The sequence below is a fragment of the Rhinolophus ferrumequinum genome, chromosome 21, assembly GCF_004115265.2.
Source record: "Rhinolophus ferrumequinum isolate MPI-CBG mRhiFer1 chromosome 21, mRhiFer1_v1.p, whole genome shotgun sequence".
In the NCBI taxonomy this organism is placed as follows: domain Eukaryota; kingdom Metazoa; phylum Chordata; class Mammalia; order Chiroptera; family Rhinolophidae; genus Rhinolophus; species Rhinolophus ferrumequinum.
In genome coordinates this window covers 26,301,629-26,320,869 of record NC_046304.1, presented here as the reverse complement: position 1 = coordinate 26,320,869, position 19,241 = coordinate 26,301,629, and the positions used below count along the sequence as shown (strand labels likewise).

The 19,241-nt window shown below is 39.1% G+C and overlaps 1 protein-coding gene across 1 annotated transcript in view; it reads left to right on the top strand.

Annotated features, from left to right (window-relative positions):
* VMP1 (vacuole membrane protein 1) overlaps window positions 1-9,845 on the top strand; it is a 107,159-nt gene extending 97,314 nt beyond the window's left edge. Inside the window, exons 11-12 of the mRNA XM_033090200.1 lie at window positions 7,879-7,981; window positions 9,018-9,845. Coding sequence (XP_032946091.1) covers window positions 7,879-7,981; window positions 9,018-9,161 — 247 coding nt within the window. The 3' untranslated portion in view covers window positions 9,162-9,845. The remainder of the gene's footprint in view (window positions 1-7,878; window positions 7,982-9,017) is intronic.
* The last annotated feature ends 9,396 nt before the right edge of the window (window positions 9,846-19,241 follow it).

The window sequence follows — 19,241 nt, the reverse complement described above, 5'->3', positions numbered from 1 at the left end:
CTTCCTTCTACACAGCCACTAAGAAATGGATGGTGTCATGTGTTTATAATACTAGTCTGCACACAATGGACTAACGAGTACAAAAGAGGTTTTAATAATTTGAAAGGGACACAGATGTGAATGAAATTCAAGATGTTTTAATTCCAAATCCTGAGGTTGAATCACAACGTATTTTAAATGGTGCCAGAAACTATCAACCCAAACTTGTATATAGGAGACAGACCTAGATTTTTTTTATGTATCGCATATTTTTTATTCTGAATTTATTCTGAGGTACTCTTCTGACATTCTGAGATGTAAAAGAACTTGGTTTGGGTGGGCTACCACATTTCATATCCAAATGCAATTAGAATACATCAGTTACCAATTTTTCTTATAATATCAGCTTCAAAGATTCAGATTCTCCATTCAATTAAGTGAGAAAATTAAATAACACTTCCATTCAAGTCACCCCGGATTACTGGATCCCATTTTTGCTAGGTTAAAGTTGATTTGCAGTTAACACCAGTTCATTTACTTGTCATATTCCTGGGTTAATAAGTTATTAGTTTGTTTCTCTTTTTTCTTTCTCTAATCTCTGAGGACTGGAAGCCTATAGATATTAATGGAAGTCAGCATGATGGCCTTTCACTTCTTCAGAAAGATTGCATGATAAACTACTTGCACTTTCCCCGCTCCAGAGCCTTCTACCTTAGGAGGAAAGACAGTTTCATTTGGAGGGCAATCTGTCATTGTTGAATCAGGTCAAGAGCCTGAGATCCATTCTGAGTCACTGTGAATAGAGCTCTAGTATTGGTTGGGCCGGTGGTTAAATACTGTGAGAATCGTTATCAGACAGGAAATGACAACTCATTAAAATACTAACCGTTAAGCCTGTTTAGATCACTGCTTGGGGGGTGGGGCGGAAAATTTAACTCTATAATGTTTGACTAAAATGTGCACATTTCTGAAAACAGAATTATTAGTAAGACTGTTATTAAGAAGGGGAATTGCTAGTCCATCTTGTTACTGAACTTCTATCATGCAGTCATTGTCTGTTTTGTACCAAAGACAGATAAGCATATAGTGGGGATGGGATGGGGAGGGGCTTTTATTTAATCATTGAAAATACATGCTACTTAGTATCATTGCAGAGTCAGTTGGCTTCAGTCTAGAAGAGGACCATTTTCTATTTAGGGCTCTACTCCCCTGCTCCTGGGCCAAATCTCAATTGATAGATTTCGCTGGAGTCAGTATAAATTTGATCTTTGATTTACATACAATAATCCTCACTCAATCAAGAAAATTCGAAAGATCCTGATATTCATTTGAAACATAATTACAAGTTTTAACTGTGGGCACAGGGTTTCAATCTCTTGAGGTTTGACTATCCAGATTCTTGAAGGCTCTCTTCATAGTGGCCTATTGGAAGGATGAGTGAAAAAGAGATATCCAGTCCACATCTTTGTAGAAATAGCTTTTGTTTTCTCTAATATGTTACCAAACAGTCCTGCATTGAGTTGATCTGCTAACTAAGTCTCAAGGTATTTCTTACCTTTTGGGAACAAGGTATAATATTTGTACCCCTTGGAGTTTAGCTTCATGGTCTAAACCAGTCATTTTTACTATTGGAGTGGTACTAAAATTATAGAACTTCTATTTATATTTATTTTAACCTTTGTTATTTTCTTTTTGTGTATTTTTGAAACATATGTAACATTATTATGGCAGCACATCTATGTAACTTACATGGCTATGCATATAAGGAAGATAGAGCTTCCCGTCAGTCTGATGGTAAGGTGCTCCCTCAGTCCACATGGCAGAAGGTTACAGAACTTAGGCTGGGGAAGACTGGGTGTTCCACAGTACAAAAGGGACTTAAAATGGGCACATTGCAATTTATTTTGGTTTTTTCTGTCCCCATTAATCAGATTTATAGCTTGTAGTTCCTAGTTTTAATTAAACTAACCCACACAGACAGATGAGTGGCTTAAAAAGTTTCCTATAGATAATGGAGGATAATACTAAGAAAAGACCCACAAGAAACAGCAAAATAATTGTAGCATTGACATTTTACCTGTTCCTAGTATATGTCTATAGAAGTCAGTCAAAATACTTAGTAATTATCAATCTTAATAAAGGACAAATGTATAATATGCCTTGAAATAGTCACTAATGGAAGCATGAAAGCCATCATAATTAGCAAGACATTTAACGTAAATAAGTTTTTAAATTTAATCTTTATTTTCTCTTTTTTGATTTGTTTTTTGTGCATTTTGCAGACCATTGATCTAGGCTCCTCTGCCCTTAAAAGCCGCTATCAAAAAGTACTGGTCATTATTGGTAGTCTGCTTCCAAAGCTCTTACGCTTTCTGAGTTATAGCAGCGGTAGAATCGATGAAACCCTTCTCCTCCCTGTCTTTTAATATTACCCCTGACTTGAATCTTATTCTAAAAACATTTTCTTGCTAAGCGAAATAAGTCAGACAGAAAAAGCAGAGAATCATATGATTTCACTGATATTTGGTATGTAAACCAAAAACAACAAAAGAACAAGACAAACAATGAGAAACAAAAACTCATAGACACAGACAATAGTTTAGTGCTTACCAGCAGGTAACAGGGAGGGTGGTGGCAGATGAGAGTAAAGGGGATCAAATATATGGTGATGGAAGGAGAACTGACTCTGGGTGGTGAACACACAATGTCATATACAGTTGATGTATTACAGAATTGAACACCTGAAATCTATGTAACTTTACTAACAATTGTCACCCCAATAAACTTTAATTAAAAAAACAACAACAACAAAAACATTTTCTCAGATTTAGAAGCTTTAAAGCTTTGACTAATCACACTCTAGACATTCTGATTAACCATCAGAGGGATGTTAAACAAATCAGTCTCAAAGTACTTCACAAACAGTGAAACAAAGGTAAAAAACCATTGTGCCCACACTTTTTCTAAGAAAGTTAAAGGCTTATTACCCTATAACGGTACCAGGAACCTGTGTCAGACAGTATGTTTTCTGGAAAGCCAGTGTAACTTACACGATCACATTAATGCTAAGATCCTCCAAAAAAGTGGTTAAGAAAGGAACATGGTCTATATTAAATACAAAATTTACTGTATTAATACCTGTTTAAGTCCCTTAGGCATTTCAACAGTTTAACCCTTTTATAGTCCCTGTGTAAATAGGGCTAAACAATTAAGACAAATCCATTTTTAAGTTCATGTTATTTCTGTGTTATTATGCACTGTGCCCCAGCTTTATAATGGCACATAGTAACAAGAAAACACACCTGGCTGGAAAAACCCAAATAGAATCGTAAACAGGAAAATTTTAGGTCTTCTAATAACAAGTCCTAGTTTGATGACTGTCTCCATGATGGAGAAGAGATTCAAAGTAAATCAAATGGTATCTTTTTTATATCTGGTGAACCAGTTTGTATGAGAGTTACACAATTTGAAAGGGGTTCCCTGAAAATAAGAATAGTAATGACTGATGAATTTTTGGAATGGGTGTATGCTCAGGACTAACATGAAAATTTAAGCTTTGTGAAAAACAGGAGTAATCACACTACCCCACTCTCTGTGCAACATCTGCTAATTGTGGTGCTTCCTCTGGAAGGTTTTCTGGCTTTTGTGGGTACAGAGAATAATGCAGACCTTTATTTATAATGGGTCAATATGGGGAGAATTTAAAACACAAATTTCTCATCAGATAAGTGATTTCCAGAAGCAGAGTCACATATGTATTAAAAACTATGAAAAAATATTAGATTTTGTTTGCATATTGATCAGGGCCCTTGACAGAATTTTGCAAAGCAGTTTATCTTGTTTCTGTTTCAACACATACAAGGTGTGATCAAAAAAATACAGTGAATGTTTTAAAAAATATTTATTACAGTAAAAGACACATTGCCATTGATCCCCTCATAATACTCCCCCTTGCTTCTAACACACTTGTCCCATCGTTCTTGCCACTTTCGGAAGCAGTTCTAGAAGTCCTCTTTCGTGAGTGTCTTAGTTGAGCTGTCGTGACTGCCTCGATGTCCTGAATCGATTCAAAACGTTTACTTTTCATGGTCATTTTGACTTTGGAAAGAGCCAGAACTCGCATCGTGCCAGATGTGGTGAATAAAGTGTTCGAAGTGAAGGAAATATTTTGAGGGGGATTAATGGCAATGTCTTTTACTGTAATAAATTGTTTTTGTTTAAACACTCACCGTTATTGTTTGATCACACTTTGTACTTATGTATGTAAGCATGGCAAAATATTGTTCCCACGAAACCCACTTGTGAGCTCTGGGTTTGGATTTCTGTGGGGTTTTTTCTCCCCCCCTTTTGTTTGCCTTTTTTGAGGGTTTGGTGGGGGTTTTTTTGCCTTTATTAAAATCAGTAACAAAGGTTGAAAAATTGCCATTAGAATAATTTGTTGCAAATTTGTTTTTTAATGAATTACATTATCTCAAAAATGTGTGTGTGGAGAAAATAAATAACAAGATATTACTATTCATAATGCTTTTTCTGCCTATCATGTTGAAGGTCTGCAACAAGGAAAAGCAGATGAGATCAATTTTTGTGTTTCTTTTTCTTTTTTTAAGGCTTTTTCACCTAGATTAAGTGGCTATTTACAAGGCTAGTGTGAGCATATTTAAATCCAACCATTGACTGAAAAATAATTCTGCAAGTTCGTTCACCTCCTGCTTTATATTCTTCTGTATCACAAAACTGTAATACTTTTAGTTTAATCAGCTCTTAATGGCAGATGGAGGACTTCACCCACTCACTCCGGGTTGAGATGAGAGTTCTTAGCCAGGTGCACAGGGTACTCTGAATGTAACGGTTTTCAGAGAATGGCATTTAAGCTATTTCCTAAGCCAACTATAAAAAGCCACTGAACTGTGATGCCAGTTATTCCTATCCTCTCCCACCCCCAATATGTGTACTTAAATTAATCTTAAATGTCAGAAGGGACTCTTAACTTTTGTCTGCTGCTTGAAAATAACTTGAGGCTGTGGGCTGGCATTGTTTGCCTTAAATGCATGTTAATAGTGACAGCTGTAATTTCAATTTTTATCTAGTCCATTGCTGAAATAGCTTTAGTGTCAATTAAGAAAACTGTAGTCTAAAAGTGCTTTGTATAAGCTGAGGCATCTGTGGCCTAAGCCATTGTTTGTAGAGATAAAGGAAAACTAAAATTTTGATGAATATGTAAAACAGGTTAAGAGGATCTGACAAATAATTGTATAACACTTAATACCCAGATTTCAAATATGTTAATTTTTTTAGATTTATTTGGCATTTGTTCATGATAGTTTTGATTAAAAACTATAAAAAACTATAAAAACTTTAACATCTCTATTTTCAACCGTTTTTCTAGTCTTTTGTTAGAAAGTGCGTCTCCCACCCCACCACCAAAACTGAAAAGTATGTAACACGATAGCACCTTGAAAAATTAATCTCAACATTAACCCAAGATATATCTTTGATAGTTGCATGTCATATAAATATATAATGACATTTTCTGTAGCGGCTGATGTGGACTTACAATGGCAAATCATTTATCTTTTCAAATTATTTTGAAGGGAGTCTAGAATGATCATTCCCCTCAACAACAACAAAAAAGTAGAAACTTTCCAGCATTTGGGTCTTGGTTCTTAATTTTTTTCTTTAAATAATGACTTGACTCTGGAGCCCAAGAATAATTTGAAGGAAACTAAGCATTTCTGCTCAGCTCCAGTCTGAAGTTAGAAAACTGAAGAAAGAACAAGACACACAATGAAATCCAGCTCCCGAGAACATCAAAAAGGAAATTTTCAAGTCATTTCTTGTACAACCTAGCTGTTCAAATTAGCATACAATCATTTCAACCTTTTAAATGAAAGGGTGTTTTGTTTGTTTGGGGTTTTTTTTTTACCTTCAAAAAATAAATAATGGTGTGCCCTGTGGCTATCCTTGGGAGTGGAGTTTAAATTAACTAAGTGTGAATGAATCAATTTCTGGAGGAAAGTTCTTACAAATCTGCAGTCTTCAATCCAGTCTTTTTGTGTATGTATTTTACTGGAATTGTTCCCCTCCCTCTCGCCCCCCGTTTATGCGGTTTGTTTCAAGTGTCAATGGATGAGCTATTTGCACTCCCTTACGCATCATATAAGGAACTCCACAAGGAAAATCTCTCTCTTAAAGGGAAAGTTTGTGGTACTGTTGTTGTTCCTTTGCAGTCAGTCAGTACTGATACACAGCAACACAGCTCAGATACAGCTCTTCTGGTTTACCGCACTAATGTAAGGCCACTTAAAAGTCAGTGAGGGGGAGAGAGACTGAGACTGTGAGGTGAAAGACCTCGCCCTTCTCCATCTTTGATGTCTATTGGTCTGATCACTGTAGCCATTGCCTCAACTGCATAGTCTGTTCAGGGCTTTTTACATATCCTTCAGAGTGCATTAAAGGACAGCTTCACAGAAACTCGCCACCCTGATCTCTCCTTCCTCCCAGGTCCTTTGGAAAATATCTTCTGTATGAAAAAAATTTAGTATTGGTTTGTAAATTCTTCCGTCCCCAAATCAGTTTTGGGGTGTGTGTTGAATCCTCATAATGAGGATTTTTAAGTCGTTGGGGGGCATAGACTATTTCTTGCAGTTTTTTTCCTCCCATGGTACCAATTACAGTGTTGGACACAAAATAAGGACTTCATTTGAAGTGTTTGGTGGTTGACAATGAAAAGGATTAACGAAAATTGTCAGCCAGGAGTTATGTATTTATGTTCGCTTCTGGTAAATACAGTAGCACAAAATTTCTCTTCCACTACTCCTCTGCTTTTTATTACAGAAAGCAGCAAGTGAATTTTTCTAGAAACGAGGAGGTGAAATTAATTTAATAGTTACTTAAAAGGGAGAGCATTAGGCACATGTTGAAATACTTTTTTCTGGCCCCAGGAAAGAGATTGGACCCATTTACCTTGTAGCCCTATTATGACGATGAGAAAATGAAGGGTGCAGAAAATAGAGATGTTTGGTTTTCTAAATTGCCCCAAGTTACCATTTTAAAAACCGCCTGCAAGCATTTCTAAAACGGGAGTCGGTAGCTGCAGTTGCCAAACCGGTTTAACAGCACAGTCTCCACTTATTCTGGGTGAGAGGGAGCTCCGAGTACATAAACTTCTCAGAGATCACTATGCCAGTCATCTCAGAACAAGTTGTTTAGTAACGTACTGTAGTTTCTGTGCAAACCGTCTACCATAAAACACGAAGTGATTCAAGGTTCATAGTTCCTTCTTTGTTCCTTTGTTAATCACTGACTTCTGACTAGTGGGAGGTGCCTCCCAAATTTGCTAATGCATTCTTTTTGGAAAGGGATGACGCACAGATTGTCCTAATAAGGACTTAGATTGAGAAAGTACCGCCCCCTCTGAGAAGATGGGACAAGTCAGAGAGAGGGCGGGCAGTTTCTTTTTCAACTAGGGATGACACAAGCATAAGTCATTTCCTTATTAATCGGTTCAAACCAGTTCTTACAGGAACTGGTGGTGATAAATGTGAGACTTCTCCGAAGTCATTCATTTTATTCTTTTTGCCACACCAGTATGCACCATCAGCTAAGCTCGCTTCACTCTGAGGACACTCTCCTGCTAGAAGGAAGGAGCTCAGCTCCTACTTTCTCCCAGACATGTTGGTGGGAGAGATTTTTCTCTTTTAACGGATTGTTAAAGGATGAATTTTAGCCACTAAAAGACTTCACAAAATTTCACCAGCTCTGCTGATAGTTTTAGGTTTTTCAAACTCTTTCTATCCATCCCTACTTTTTGATTCCAGGCGGTAAGTGGATTTTTAACATTTTTCCTTCTTTTCTTCCCAAATGTATCTTTTTCCTTGGGGTATTGTATCCTGCTTCCAGTGCTGTCCCTGGCATAGGTCCATCTCTGCAGAAGCCATTCCAGGAATACCTGGAAGCCCAGCGGCAGAAGCTTCACCACAGAAGTGGAATGGGCACACCACAGGTGAGACTCTGTTTTCCTCTCTTCCCCACCCCCACAGTTTCAGGCTGAAACTACTTTCACAGCAGTCACTGGCATTTTTAGGCATTTAGCTTTGTCAGGCTGCCCTAACAGAAGTTGAGGCTCCATTTGCTCTACTGGGAAATTTGTCTTTGTCTAAATCAGAAAATGTAACTTCTGTTTTGTACATCGTCTCTCCAAAACAAGGGTAGGGCTAATGGAAAATAATAGATTTGTTGTGGAGAATGAGTTACTGCCTTGATCTTAAATGATTTATTAATAAGCAAGGATACTTCCTGAGTGGATTAAAAAGTTAAAATGTATAGCATAACAAAGTTTCATTTTGGCACTATTTTCTCTTCAGAGGTGGGAAAATAATCATTTTTTAATAAAGGCTCTTAATATAGCTGAACATAAAATCTTTAACTTCAGCTAAGCCTGCCGTTTTTGTAAGCAGTTCTGTGACAAAGGGAAATGATTAGAAGAAGATGAGTAAGCAATAACCTGAAATGGGAAACTTGAAGGAAGCATAGTTTTGTTTTTTTGGGGGGGTGGGGGATAGCCTTATACTCCTTATGTGGACCTTTGCTGCCCTCAGTTGACTAAATATGATTTCAGAAACAGATAACATTTATATTTTAAAAGCTGCTCCCAATACTGGAACAAGAGTATATAACTATCTTGACACTGTCCTGCACAAGTGTCTGTGTGGTGCCTTCAGATAGCAGAAGTTAATGAAAGACCAGTATGTAGAAAAAGACACAAGATGACTTCACGCTTGCCCCATTCTAAACTATATGAATCAAAATTGACTTTATACCCAACAAAGTGAAATCTTAATAACTGGGTGTAAAAAGGTCTGAATGTAGATTTCAGAGTAGCTGGAGACACAAGACTTTTCATCTTTAATTGTTCAGTCTTTATAGGTTATAAGCTCCAATTCTCATTATTTTCCTTAAAACAGTGTAGTTGATCCCTTTCTTACTACTGAAATGATGAAGTATTTTTCTCGTGGATTGTTTTGTATTTGTTCCTGCAGGGAGAAAACTGGTTGTCCTGGATATTTGAGAAGTTGGTCGTTGTAATGGTGTGTTACTTCATCCTGTCCATCGTTAACTCCATGGCACAAAGTTATGCCAAAAGAATCCAGCAGCGGTTCAGCTCAGAGGAGAAAACTAAATAAGTGGGAAAACTTTTTAACAGCAGAAATTATAATGGATGGGTTCTGCCTTAATTGGGAGGACTCCAAACCAGGAAGGAAAATTCCCTTTTCCATCCTGGATCAATTTAAATTTTTTTTTTTTTTTCCTGAAAGCAGTTTAGTCCATATTTTGCACTGGCATACTTTTCCTTTGTGTATTAAGGTAAGGTATCCACCCTCAGTTCAATTCAAGTTATATTTTATTAGGGTGGAATGTGATGTTCAGCAAACTGAACAGAAACTCGCCTTCTGTTTGTTACTTTCAAAAGGCCCCCGTGGTACAATTAAAGAATTCCGGACACCATAAAAGAAGTTCCTCAGTCTGATAAATATGTCAAGCTTTTTAGGCTTGTCACAAATGACTGCTTTGTTTTTCTAAGTCATCAAAATGTATATAAATTATACTAGATTGGATAACAGTCTTGCATGTCTATCATGGTAAAATTTAATATGCCATCCTGCCCAACCCTTCCTCTCACACATACAAAAAAGGGCCATCTTATGATGCATTGCACACCCTTTTGGGAAATTGATCTTTAAAGTTTGAGACAGTATAAGGAAAATCTGGTTGGTGTCTCATGAATGTACTGACACCATTTTTTATTCTGTATATTTAGAATGAAGTCATGAAAAAACTTTATAAAGACCTCTTTGATCATTCCAAAATTGTGTTCGTTTTCTTGAGCGTTTTGATGTTTTACTTCCTTTTAGCTTCTACCAATTGAATGGCAGCCTTGCCAGATCCACTTACAACCATAGTTTAAGCCTTCATTTGTTTGCATGAAAAGAGCCACCACCAAGGCATTTTTTTTGTTAGGCTGGAATTGAGCTGCAGGCTGCACACTGCTGAAATGGCACCTTAGGGATTGGCTAAGTGAGGTGACTTCTTGGTTAGTGAAAACGGGAGAGATGGTAGTATGCAAATCAAAGAACACTGGCGAGAGAAATAACTCATTTAAAAAAAAAGCACTTTTCTCGTTAATTTTAGCTCAGCATGTACTCTGATTTTTAACAGAAATTTATATGTAACCTAATTTTCTTGTCTTTTTCAGTGTGTGTTTTGCTCTTACGTGATTTTTTTTCCTTTGGGGTGTTTCTGGTTGAACTTGGTCATTTTGTTTTGCTTCGGAGGAAAATAAACAATTTCACTTTTTTCCTTTAGGAAAATTGGTACTGACATTACGTTGAGAGTAGTTTAAATCTCAACAGGCCAAAAATGCCTGATTTGTTTTATCAAATCCTGCCTGAATGTCTGCTTGTTTTGCCTACCGTCGTGACATCTCCATGGCTGTACCACCTTGTCGGGTAGCTTATCAGACTGATGTTGACTGTTGAATCTCATGGCAACAGCAGTCGATGGGCTGTCTGACATTTTGGTATCTTTCATCTGACCATCCATATCAAATGTTCCCATCCAAACATTGCCCAAAATCATGGTTTATTATCAAAAGCTCTGGTCCTTATGTCTAGTGGTACTTTGAATCATTTGTGCCGTAGTATTGCAGCACTGTCAAGAGAATTTTATGGAAAATTGGGATAGTCTCCATAACCACAGCTCAATAAATAAAGCATATAAGCAACCTGCCGTAATCTTTGAAAAGGTTATCCTCAATCTTTTTTTTTTTTTTCCACCCAGGGACTTTCTAGCATTATGACTTGAAAAGCAGTAGTACCCAAACGCTTTTAGATTCTCTAGGGTTAGTGTAGTTTCTAAGTCAGCTTCCAGTTGTGTTTCATCTTCACCTGCATTTTATTTGGTGTTTGTCTGAAAAAAAAAAAGGAAAGAGGAAAGCAAATACAAATTGTGCTATTTGTACTAAATCGTTGGGTTTTATTGCTAAATTTATTTCAGGATAAGGTGTTAGAAAAAGAAAAACTTTGTGTCTTGGGCTGAAGGTCTAAGTGATTAAAACATTTGACTTGATGATGTGTTCACTCTTTCAAACGAATTTGCTTTGGAAACAAATGAAGAGCAGCTCTCCTCCTTTCCTCCACTCAGTGTTCAGGTGTGATGTGAGATGCTCAGGTGACACTGCTGGATTCCCGCTGGAGCAGTATGCCACCCTTGTGTTCCAGTGGTTGGTTTGTTCCTTTCTTGTATCCACCAAAGTGGACACAACTGCATGGTCCCAAAGACATACCTAGTTAATTCCAGCAGGTAGGAGACCAGAAACTTTGTAAATGGATAGTTTGATATTACTGCAAATAAAAAAAAGTGGAGGGGCCTGGGAATTCTGATTCCATCTCTACTTTGTTTAGGTTTCATTTTGTGCCTTAAATATCTGCAGTGTTATATCATGTCTCCTCTCAATGACTATGGGAGTACAGTACAGTGCAATAAGTACATCAGCAGTTCATACACTTGGTACTGAAGCACCTCCCTTGAAACAACATATTTTGGAAACTGCAGTGTTTTCTATATATACTTAATCAAGTGGGAGCTTGGAAGAAGGGGAGAGTTTTATTTTCAGGTGGATAATGGCCATTATCTCCATGAAAACGAAATCCAGAAAAAGAATGCTCGGGTGAAGTTTCTGAAGTACACTGCTTAATTCAGTGTATGTAGTAGCAAGTGCTCCTATGCAGACAATGTGCAGCCCACGTTCCCAGTGTGCCTTGTGCTGTCCTTACAGCTTTAGGGGGACAGCATAAGGCTTGTTTACTTTGACTAGTCACTCAGCACCAATTCCACTGAGTACAAATAATGGTTAAGCTAAATAATCAATTGCCCTCTTGTACCCTGGGGTGAGCTGTGTTTTGACTTCCCCGAATGTGAAGAGCTCATAGAAGTTCCCAACCTTTTGGCATTAAAAGGCCTTTCCATATGTTTTGAAACCTACTTTCCCCCACGTGCAATAGTCTGGTAATGATGGTTTAGATTTCTGCCTCTAACACATGTGACCTTAAGGACATTTTTTACTTTAAGCCTAGATTTCATCTATAAAAATAGATAGGAATATAGATAGCCAGATTGTCCTAAGGGTTAAATCAAATACAATGTAAAATACTGCCATAATGTTCGTATGTTCCCCATTTTTAACTCATCAAAGAGCATTTGATACCCATGCAAGAATTTCACAACATTGTATTTACTCCCAAAACAAACAATTTTAATGCTCTCAGCACATTCACCTTTGTTTTGGAGTAGATACACTCTGTTTAAAGAAGTTAAATGCAAGGTACAAATTAAAGAGAAAAGCAGAAATGAATGAACTAATGACTTCATACATAAGACCAAAACCTTTTAAAATAAGAAAATAAGTCCCCACCTAGCCTAGTTAAAGTACAAAGCACAGATACACAAAATAAACTGAAATAATTGAAAATAACTTTTCTAACCTTCCCACCTTAAAATGTTCACACTTCCTACTTAATTATAAAGACAGTTAATAGTCCCCGCCTCCTTTCCAGTTTTTTTACTATCAACTTTTAATTTCTTATTAGGAACTTACCATCTAGATTATCCAGTGAGATTTGCTGGGTGTAAATAAGTTTTAAACAGTTTAAAAAAAAAAAAAAAGATTTGGTAGCATGTAAGCTATTCCTCAATAGGCCTCAAAGTCTCATTCCTATTAGAAAAACAAAATTGGTTTATTTTATCCCTAAGTAATTAGTTATTAATGTATTCACAAAAAGTTAAAACAGCCTAAGCCGGAGTTTAATAGCTATTTTTGAAAGCTAATTAACATTCCATTTCTAATATTGATCAAAGCTCCGGCATTCACAAAACATAGTAAATGAAATGCTGCACCAAACAGGCATCTGAAGTGTTTTGTTCCTTTATTCTCAGAGACAACAAGAAAAGAAAGCACATAATGTACTTTAAAATTCTAGAAGCAATTGAGTCATTTATGTCTGGTAGTCAGGGGCTTGGGTTCCTGTTCCTCCCTTCCCTGCAAGGCCAAGAGTTCACCTGAGGTAATGTGTTTGCCTTGGGAGTGAGGCCTTGAATTGCAGCAAATAACGTGTATTTGCATATATAACCAGTACTACTAAGAGGGATTGTAAGGAAAACCTGTTCTGGACAGCTGCTTACTCATTGCCTTTAGAATGGCGTGGTGCTGAGATAGGCAGGTGCCAACTGCTCATTCTCTTTGACCTACTAGCCTTGCAGTTTGTTCTGTGGGTGTTGATACTACTAAACTAAAAGGAAAAAACAAAACTTTTAGATGGCTCCCACTCTCCACCCAGACACCCTGGATTCATCTGAGATCTGGGATTCTAATTCTGTAGTTGGGATACTGGTCCAAACTGTGGCCAAGAGAGAGTGAGTCAGTTGTAAGTGGCCGACTCTATGGGAACAGAAACGAAGTGCAGCTTAGGGGGGTTTGTCAGCCAAATCCACAAATGTGTGGCTTTTTGAAACATTGGACATCTGTTCCTCGTAATTCAAAACAAACTTTAAAAAGCACAAAGTTGCTTGGCTCCTTGTTTCTCTGTGTCAGCAGCAGTTATTGCTCTAACTTAGGAAGGCTAGAATCAGCGTTAGAAAATTTGGAATCTTGAGGGCACACTTCAGAGAGGGTGGAACTGAATTGCTCTGGGAAGGGAAGAGATGATTGTACAATATAGTGTGGAAATCCCCTTCAGGAGTAATCAGCCCAGGTGTTCAACCCATTAGTTAACCATTTCCAAATGACTCAAAGGACATGGAGAAAGTTTGGACACACTCCAGCTCTATTTCTACAACCTTGTCTGTATTTGCGTCGAAGAGCACAGTCCTGAATTCTTGACGGGAAGCCTCTGGCTTATTCCGGGCATCTAAGAGGGACCCCTGGGCCACCTATCTAAGCTGACAGTCACAGCCTTCTTTTGAGAGTTTCCAAGGAGAAATATCTACAACTTGCTTTGATGGCTTTGCACCGAAAGGCCTTTGAGGAAAAAGCCTGGTTTAGTCTCCTTTTCTCTCCCTCAGCCAGTGCCCCATGCGGCATTTCCCTTTGTTGCAATACATCCCTTTTGGGGAATAGCAGAGCAGCTTTTACCTTCAGGCCACTTTTGAGTAACTCAGCCGTACAGCACTGCTTATCTCTCCTGGTCTGTTTCCTATGGGGGGGAGGGGACGGTTTTTGTGGAGTGTGGCCGTTGGGGATGGGAAAAGGGAAAAGGGATGGTTCCGCCTTTCCCTGAAGGTGGGGGACGACTGGTCAGTTCACTGTTGTCTCACTGGTTGTGTACCAATCCGTGACAGGCCCACCCCTGGCAGCAGTGCTGAAGGCCAGTGCACCACGTCACCCAAGAACCATGCTCTGAACCTCTTCATGAGCTAAAAAGACAAAAGGCAAACGTAACCAGAGGAGGCCTTGCTCCATTCATTTTTCAGTGTATCTCAGTCCCTCAATAGTCACTTTTACTTGAATGACGATCCTAAACTTCTTACAGCATCAAACTTTCTGTGCCTGGCCTCATTGTTTGGTCACACTCTTGAGACTTCCCACACTTCTGTGCCATTCTGCCCATTGCACCAACGCTTCCCACCCCTGAATCCCCTCCGTGGGATATCCTTTGTTCCTACCCACACACCACCAGCAATCAAGATTAGCAACCAGGAACCTCTGGTGCCTTGTACCAGGAAGCACACTGGACTACTGTAACTTTGATAATGATTGATGGATTGCTTTGTACCAGGCATTGTTTTCAGTGTTGTTTTACGTGTAATGTATTTAATCATTAAATCCTTACAACCCCCTGAGGAAATTGAAGCAGAGAGGTTCAGTCATTTGCTGGAAGAAGCAAGGAAGCAAGCAGTTAGAATTCAAACCCAGGCCTTCTGGCTTTCAGCCACTCAGTTCTGCAGAATTGCCCAGTGCCAAAGTCCAAGCTTCTTGGTGTACTTGTTTTTATCTTGTGATCATAAGTAGATAATGGAGAAAGGGAGACAACAAAACATCAAGGCCACAGCCTCAAAAGTTGTGCTATTTAAATAGATGAGCAGCCTTTGTGTTTCCCTTATACCAAGGGTTGGAAAAGCCAGCTCCATTCTTAGCCATACTGTGTAGGCAGGTTCCCAGAGTGGTGCTTGCTATCATGATTACAAAGCAATTTCTGTGTGTACTGACCTTTTTTTTCTTTTTCAAAGCACTTTCACATCTTGAATTTTATTTGATCTTCATAATAACTCTATGAAACAGGGCCAGTAGTGGCATTAGCCACACTGGGTGGAAAATTGTTTTTTATTCACTTTTAAAATTTCTACTGGTTTAAGGTATAGGGAAGAGACAAAGGTGTTGGAAAAAACGATCTCCCTCCAGGAACTTAACAGTCTTGTGGGCAGTATACATGTATGCAGATAACTATGTAGAGAGAAGTGAATGGTGTGAGGAAGAGAATCGCTGAGTAGGAAGGATCAGAAAAGGTTTCTTGAGGATGTGGCATTTGAATTGCCAGGTAGGCGTGGAGAGAGGGGAGGTATTCTAATTAGAGGAAGCCCTGTGAGAGACACCAGGAAAGCACAAGTAGGAGAGCTATGTGGGGGGTGGCTCGAAGAGACCAGACCAATGAGTCATAAGCTTCCTTTGTTGTTCTTTGTCTTAGCCCCGTTTTGTTTCCTTTAAAATACGGACATAATTCATAACTGGTTTGTCTGTTTTCTTGTTTTTGCTCTGTTTCCTCCACCAGAACCTAAGCCCCGTAAGGGCAGACACTGTTGTGCTCTCCTTTCTATGCCCAGAGCCAAACACAGGGCCTGGCCCTTGGCAGGCTCACAGTGAGTATTTGCTGAGTGAATATTGCAAGAGCCCATGTGAGGCCGGGGTGGAGAGTCAAAGGCAGGCAGGAGGTGCTACCTGAGTAGAATCCTGGCTAGTAAGCAAAGCCAGAGTAAAGGAGGTGGGTGGAGTTCAGGTGAAGAAGGAATCAGAGAACCCCGAGAAGATGGCAAACCGGATAGGGTCAGCGAGCCAGGAATGTAGGAGGGGCAGGTTTGAGGGAGGGGGACGCCACTGTGTTTTGAACATTCCGAGGTCGGATAACTGACCAATCCACTGGTGGGGCTAACTGGTCTGTACCTCAGGTTTCCCGAACCCCAGGCCCGCAGTGAACATGCTGTCCATTAAACCACTCTAACTTCTCCCTGTCAGAGGAGAAACTGGACTTCTCTAGAGAACTCTCTAGGGTAATTATGTCCTCTGTACTTTCCCATAAATGATCATCTAAGCCTTAAATGGTTATGTAGCACTGTTCTTGAAGAGATGGCACTGTAACTGGACCTTGGGGCCACAGGAAACTGCTTTAAATTTCCTTTTCCCGGTTGTATCCTGCTTACTAAACCCGTGGCTCCTCCCTGTGAGAACTGGGAGGATGGTAATTCCTGGATAGATTGTCTTTATAAGGAGAAAAGTTTGGCAATGTGATTTCCTGTGTATTTCTACTAGAGTCCAAGATTCCAGTGCTAGCCTAGACAGCAGTGGCAGCCACCTAGAACCCAGATGTCACAAGTATTCCCAAGTAAGTATGAGGGCATCCTCCCAGCTCGCCATGCCAAGCCAAAAGGCAGAATCACAGAGTTATTACACCTTCTAGTGCATGTGGTTAAGGCAGCTTTCCATTTGGCCGCTCTGGTGCTGGGGTTGTTTACATGTTGCAGTAAAGGAGTTACCCTTACTGAAGTTGGCTGGATAGGCGTTCAGAATAAATGACATATGACCACAATTATACCACTCACCAGGAGCACGAGAGTTCAGAAAAAAGAGATTTACTTGTGTAGTAATCCTTTGGTGAGGAAGCGAAGTACGAAACTTGACTCTCTATTCTCAGGTGGGTGCACAGTTTTCGAAGCCTGTGAGAATTGGGGAGTCACTATACCTGGCTTCCTGATGGAATCAGACATCATGGGATGCCTGTCTGAGAAAAGCATGTGTGTGGGAGTGCTTTGCGCAATTTCAGATATAGGGGGAAAAAAGGGAAGCTGAAAAATAGTGCTTTTAGAGAAATGGAGAGATCAAAGAAATCTTCAGATGTCCTGCATTTTCTTCAAACCTGAAGAATCTGTCAGCATAAATGACATCCCTGGTCTGTACAAGGAGGAAGTAAAAAGTTGTGTTATACACAAAAGCTTTCCTACCTCATACACTTTTTTAGGCTTTAGGCTGCTCACAGACTGTGTGCGTGTGTGTGTGTGTGTGTGTGTGTGAGAGAGATATTCACTAGTCTTTTCTGTAGTAGGCAGTGTTGATCAGAAGAGCATGTTGAGACAATAGGACCACAAACTTAGTCTTTCATTTCTCCCTTCCTCGAACTCTGGCCCTGACTGACCCTGGAGCATCCTGTAGTCCCTACACATGATGTGATAGTTTATAAACAGTGATGCTGCTTGCTCCTTCCACCCCTTGTACTGCCTTCTGATTCATCGGACTCATTCCTCCATTCTTTAAAAACTGTCTCTAGGTGTTAACATCCTTTTAAAAATCATTTGAGTTATCTTCCCATTGGTTTTTTTAAGGCTTTGTTTTAAAAATGCAAGCAAAAGAAAGGCATAATGTAAAAAAAGAAGGAAATCTGAGAAAGACACTCCCCCCAAAGAAATTGCTATGGTATCTGTGTGTCCTTTCAGTCCTGCTCAAAAACTGCTCTGAGCCGCCCGTTCTTGGTCTTAAGGGCCTGGCCGTGGGGGCAAACTGGGCAGGCAGGATCACTGGGGGCTGTCTCTCATCTGTATCTTCAGGTCAGTGATAGACTCTTCTGTCCCTGTCCTTACTGAACAAAATTACCATTACCATAGAGACAAATCTGTGCGTATTCCGTAACAATATGTAATGGCCATTTCTGTCTGCTTCTGCTACTATAGCACACATAAAGGGAACAGTGGGAGACGGGGAGTGGCCAGACATCAGAAGGCTTGGAGTTCCAGAACAAGGAATTTAGATGTTAGGCAAAGAATTCAAACAAAGGCAGTTCTTCATTCTCTTAATATACTGTTTGAATTTATATTGTCTTAAGTGGCTTTTACGTATGTAAGTTCGTTTCAGAGACAAAATAGTCTTAATTGTATTTCCAGGTCCTTAGTTACATCTAGCAGTTGTGAGATCTGTGGCATGTATGGCAGCTTTGAAGGGCTTCACTGTGTCCCTGTAGTTTTGCAGCTTTACATCTCTTCTGCAGTGTTTTGGACATTTATTTTAATCTGTTCAGTAAATGTGGAGTCTCTACCGTGAGCCAGGCAGATGCTGTGTAGCCAAGAATATACGAAATGGTGAACTTAAGGACAGGCCAGGTTTAACTCATTTTTTAAATCTCCCTATCCCAACACAGTGTTTTTCCTTGCAGGTGTTCAATGGCTGTTTGTTGAATTAAGCTCACATCCTGCTTCTTTCATTCTGTTCACATGAGCCAAGCCTAAGCAACAGCCTTTTTTTTTTTTGCAAAACGGAAACACCCATCTTTTGCCTTATGTCATGATTCTCACTATCATCTTCCTGTGACCTCTCTCACCTAGTAAGGACAAGCTTTGTTCCACTCGTTTCTGCAGTTCCTAGGACTTTGCTCCTGAAATGTCTGCAATAACCCTGTCCAATAGAAATACAGTGCAAGCCATAGATCTAATTTTAAAAAATTTTAGTGGCCACATTTTAAAATCTAAAAAGAAACAGGTATACCAATTTGAATAATATGTCCAAAATATCATTTCAACAATTAATTCAAAATATTAGTATTTACATTCTTTTATTCATATTGTCTGCAAAATTTAATATTTTACACTTACAGCACTAGCCACATGTGGCTAATGGCTACCACCTTGGACAGCACGGATACAGAACCTTTGAATTTTTGTGTACTCACCATGTAAATAATTAAATTCAAATAGGACAAGAGCGCCATAGGAATATCCATCTTTGGCAAAAGAGATAAATTGAGGTAAGATGGAATTATTTGCTAAGTGACATGTAATTTAACTTACTGTTTCTTTTTAAACTATTGTAAGCGATCAGATTTTTTATCATTGGGTAAAGTCCATAATTCAAAACCCATCAAGTCTGGTTTGGAAATGCTTCTAAGCGATTAGCAGTTCTTTGGGGGCATCATCAGTTCCCTCACTCTCCTTTTTATCTCTTTCTGCCTCACTAG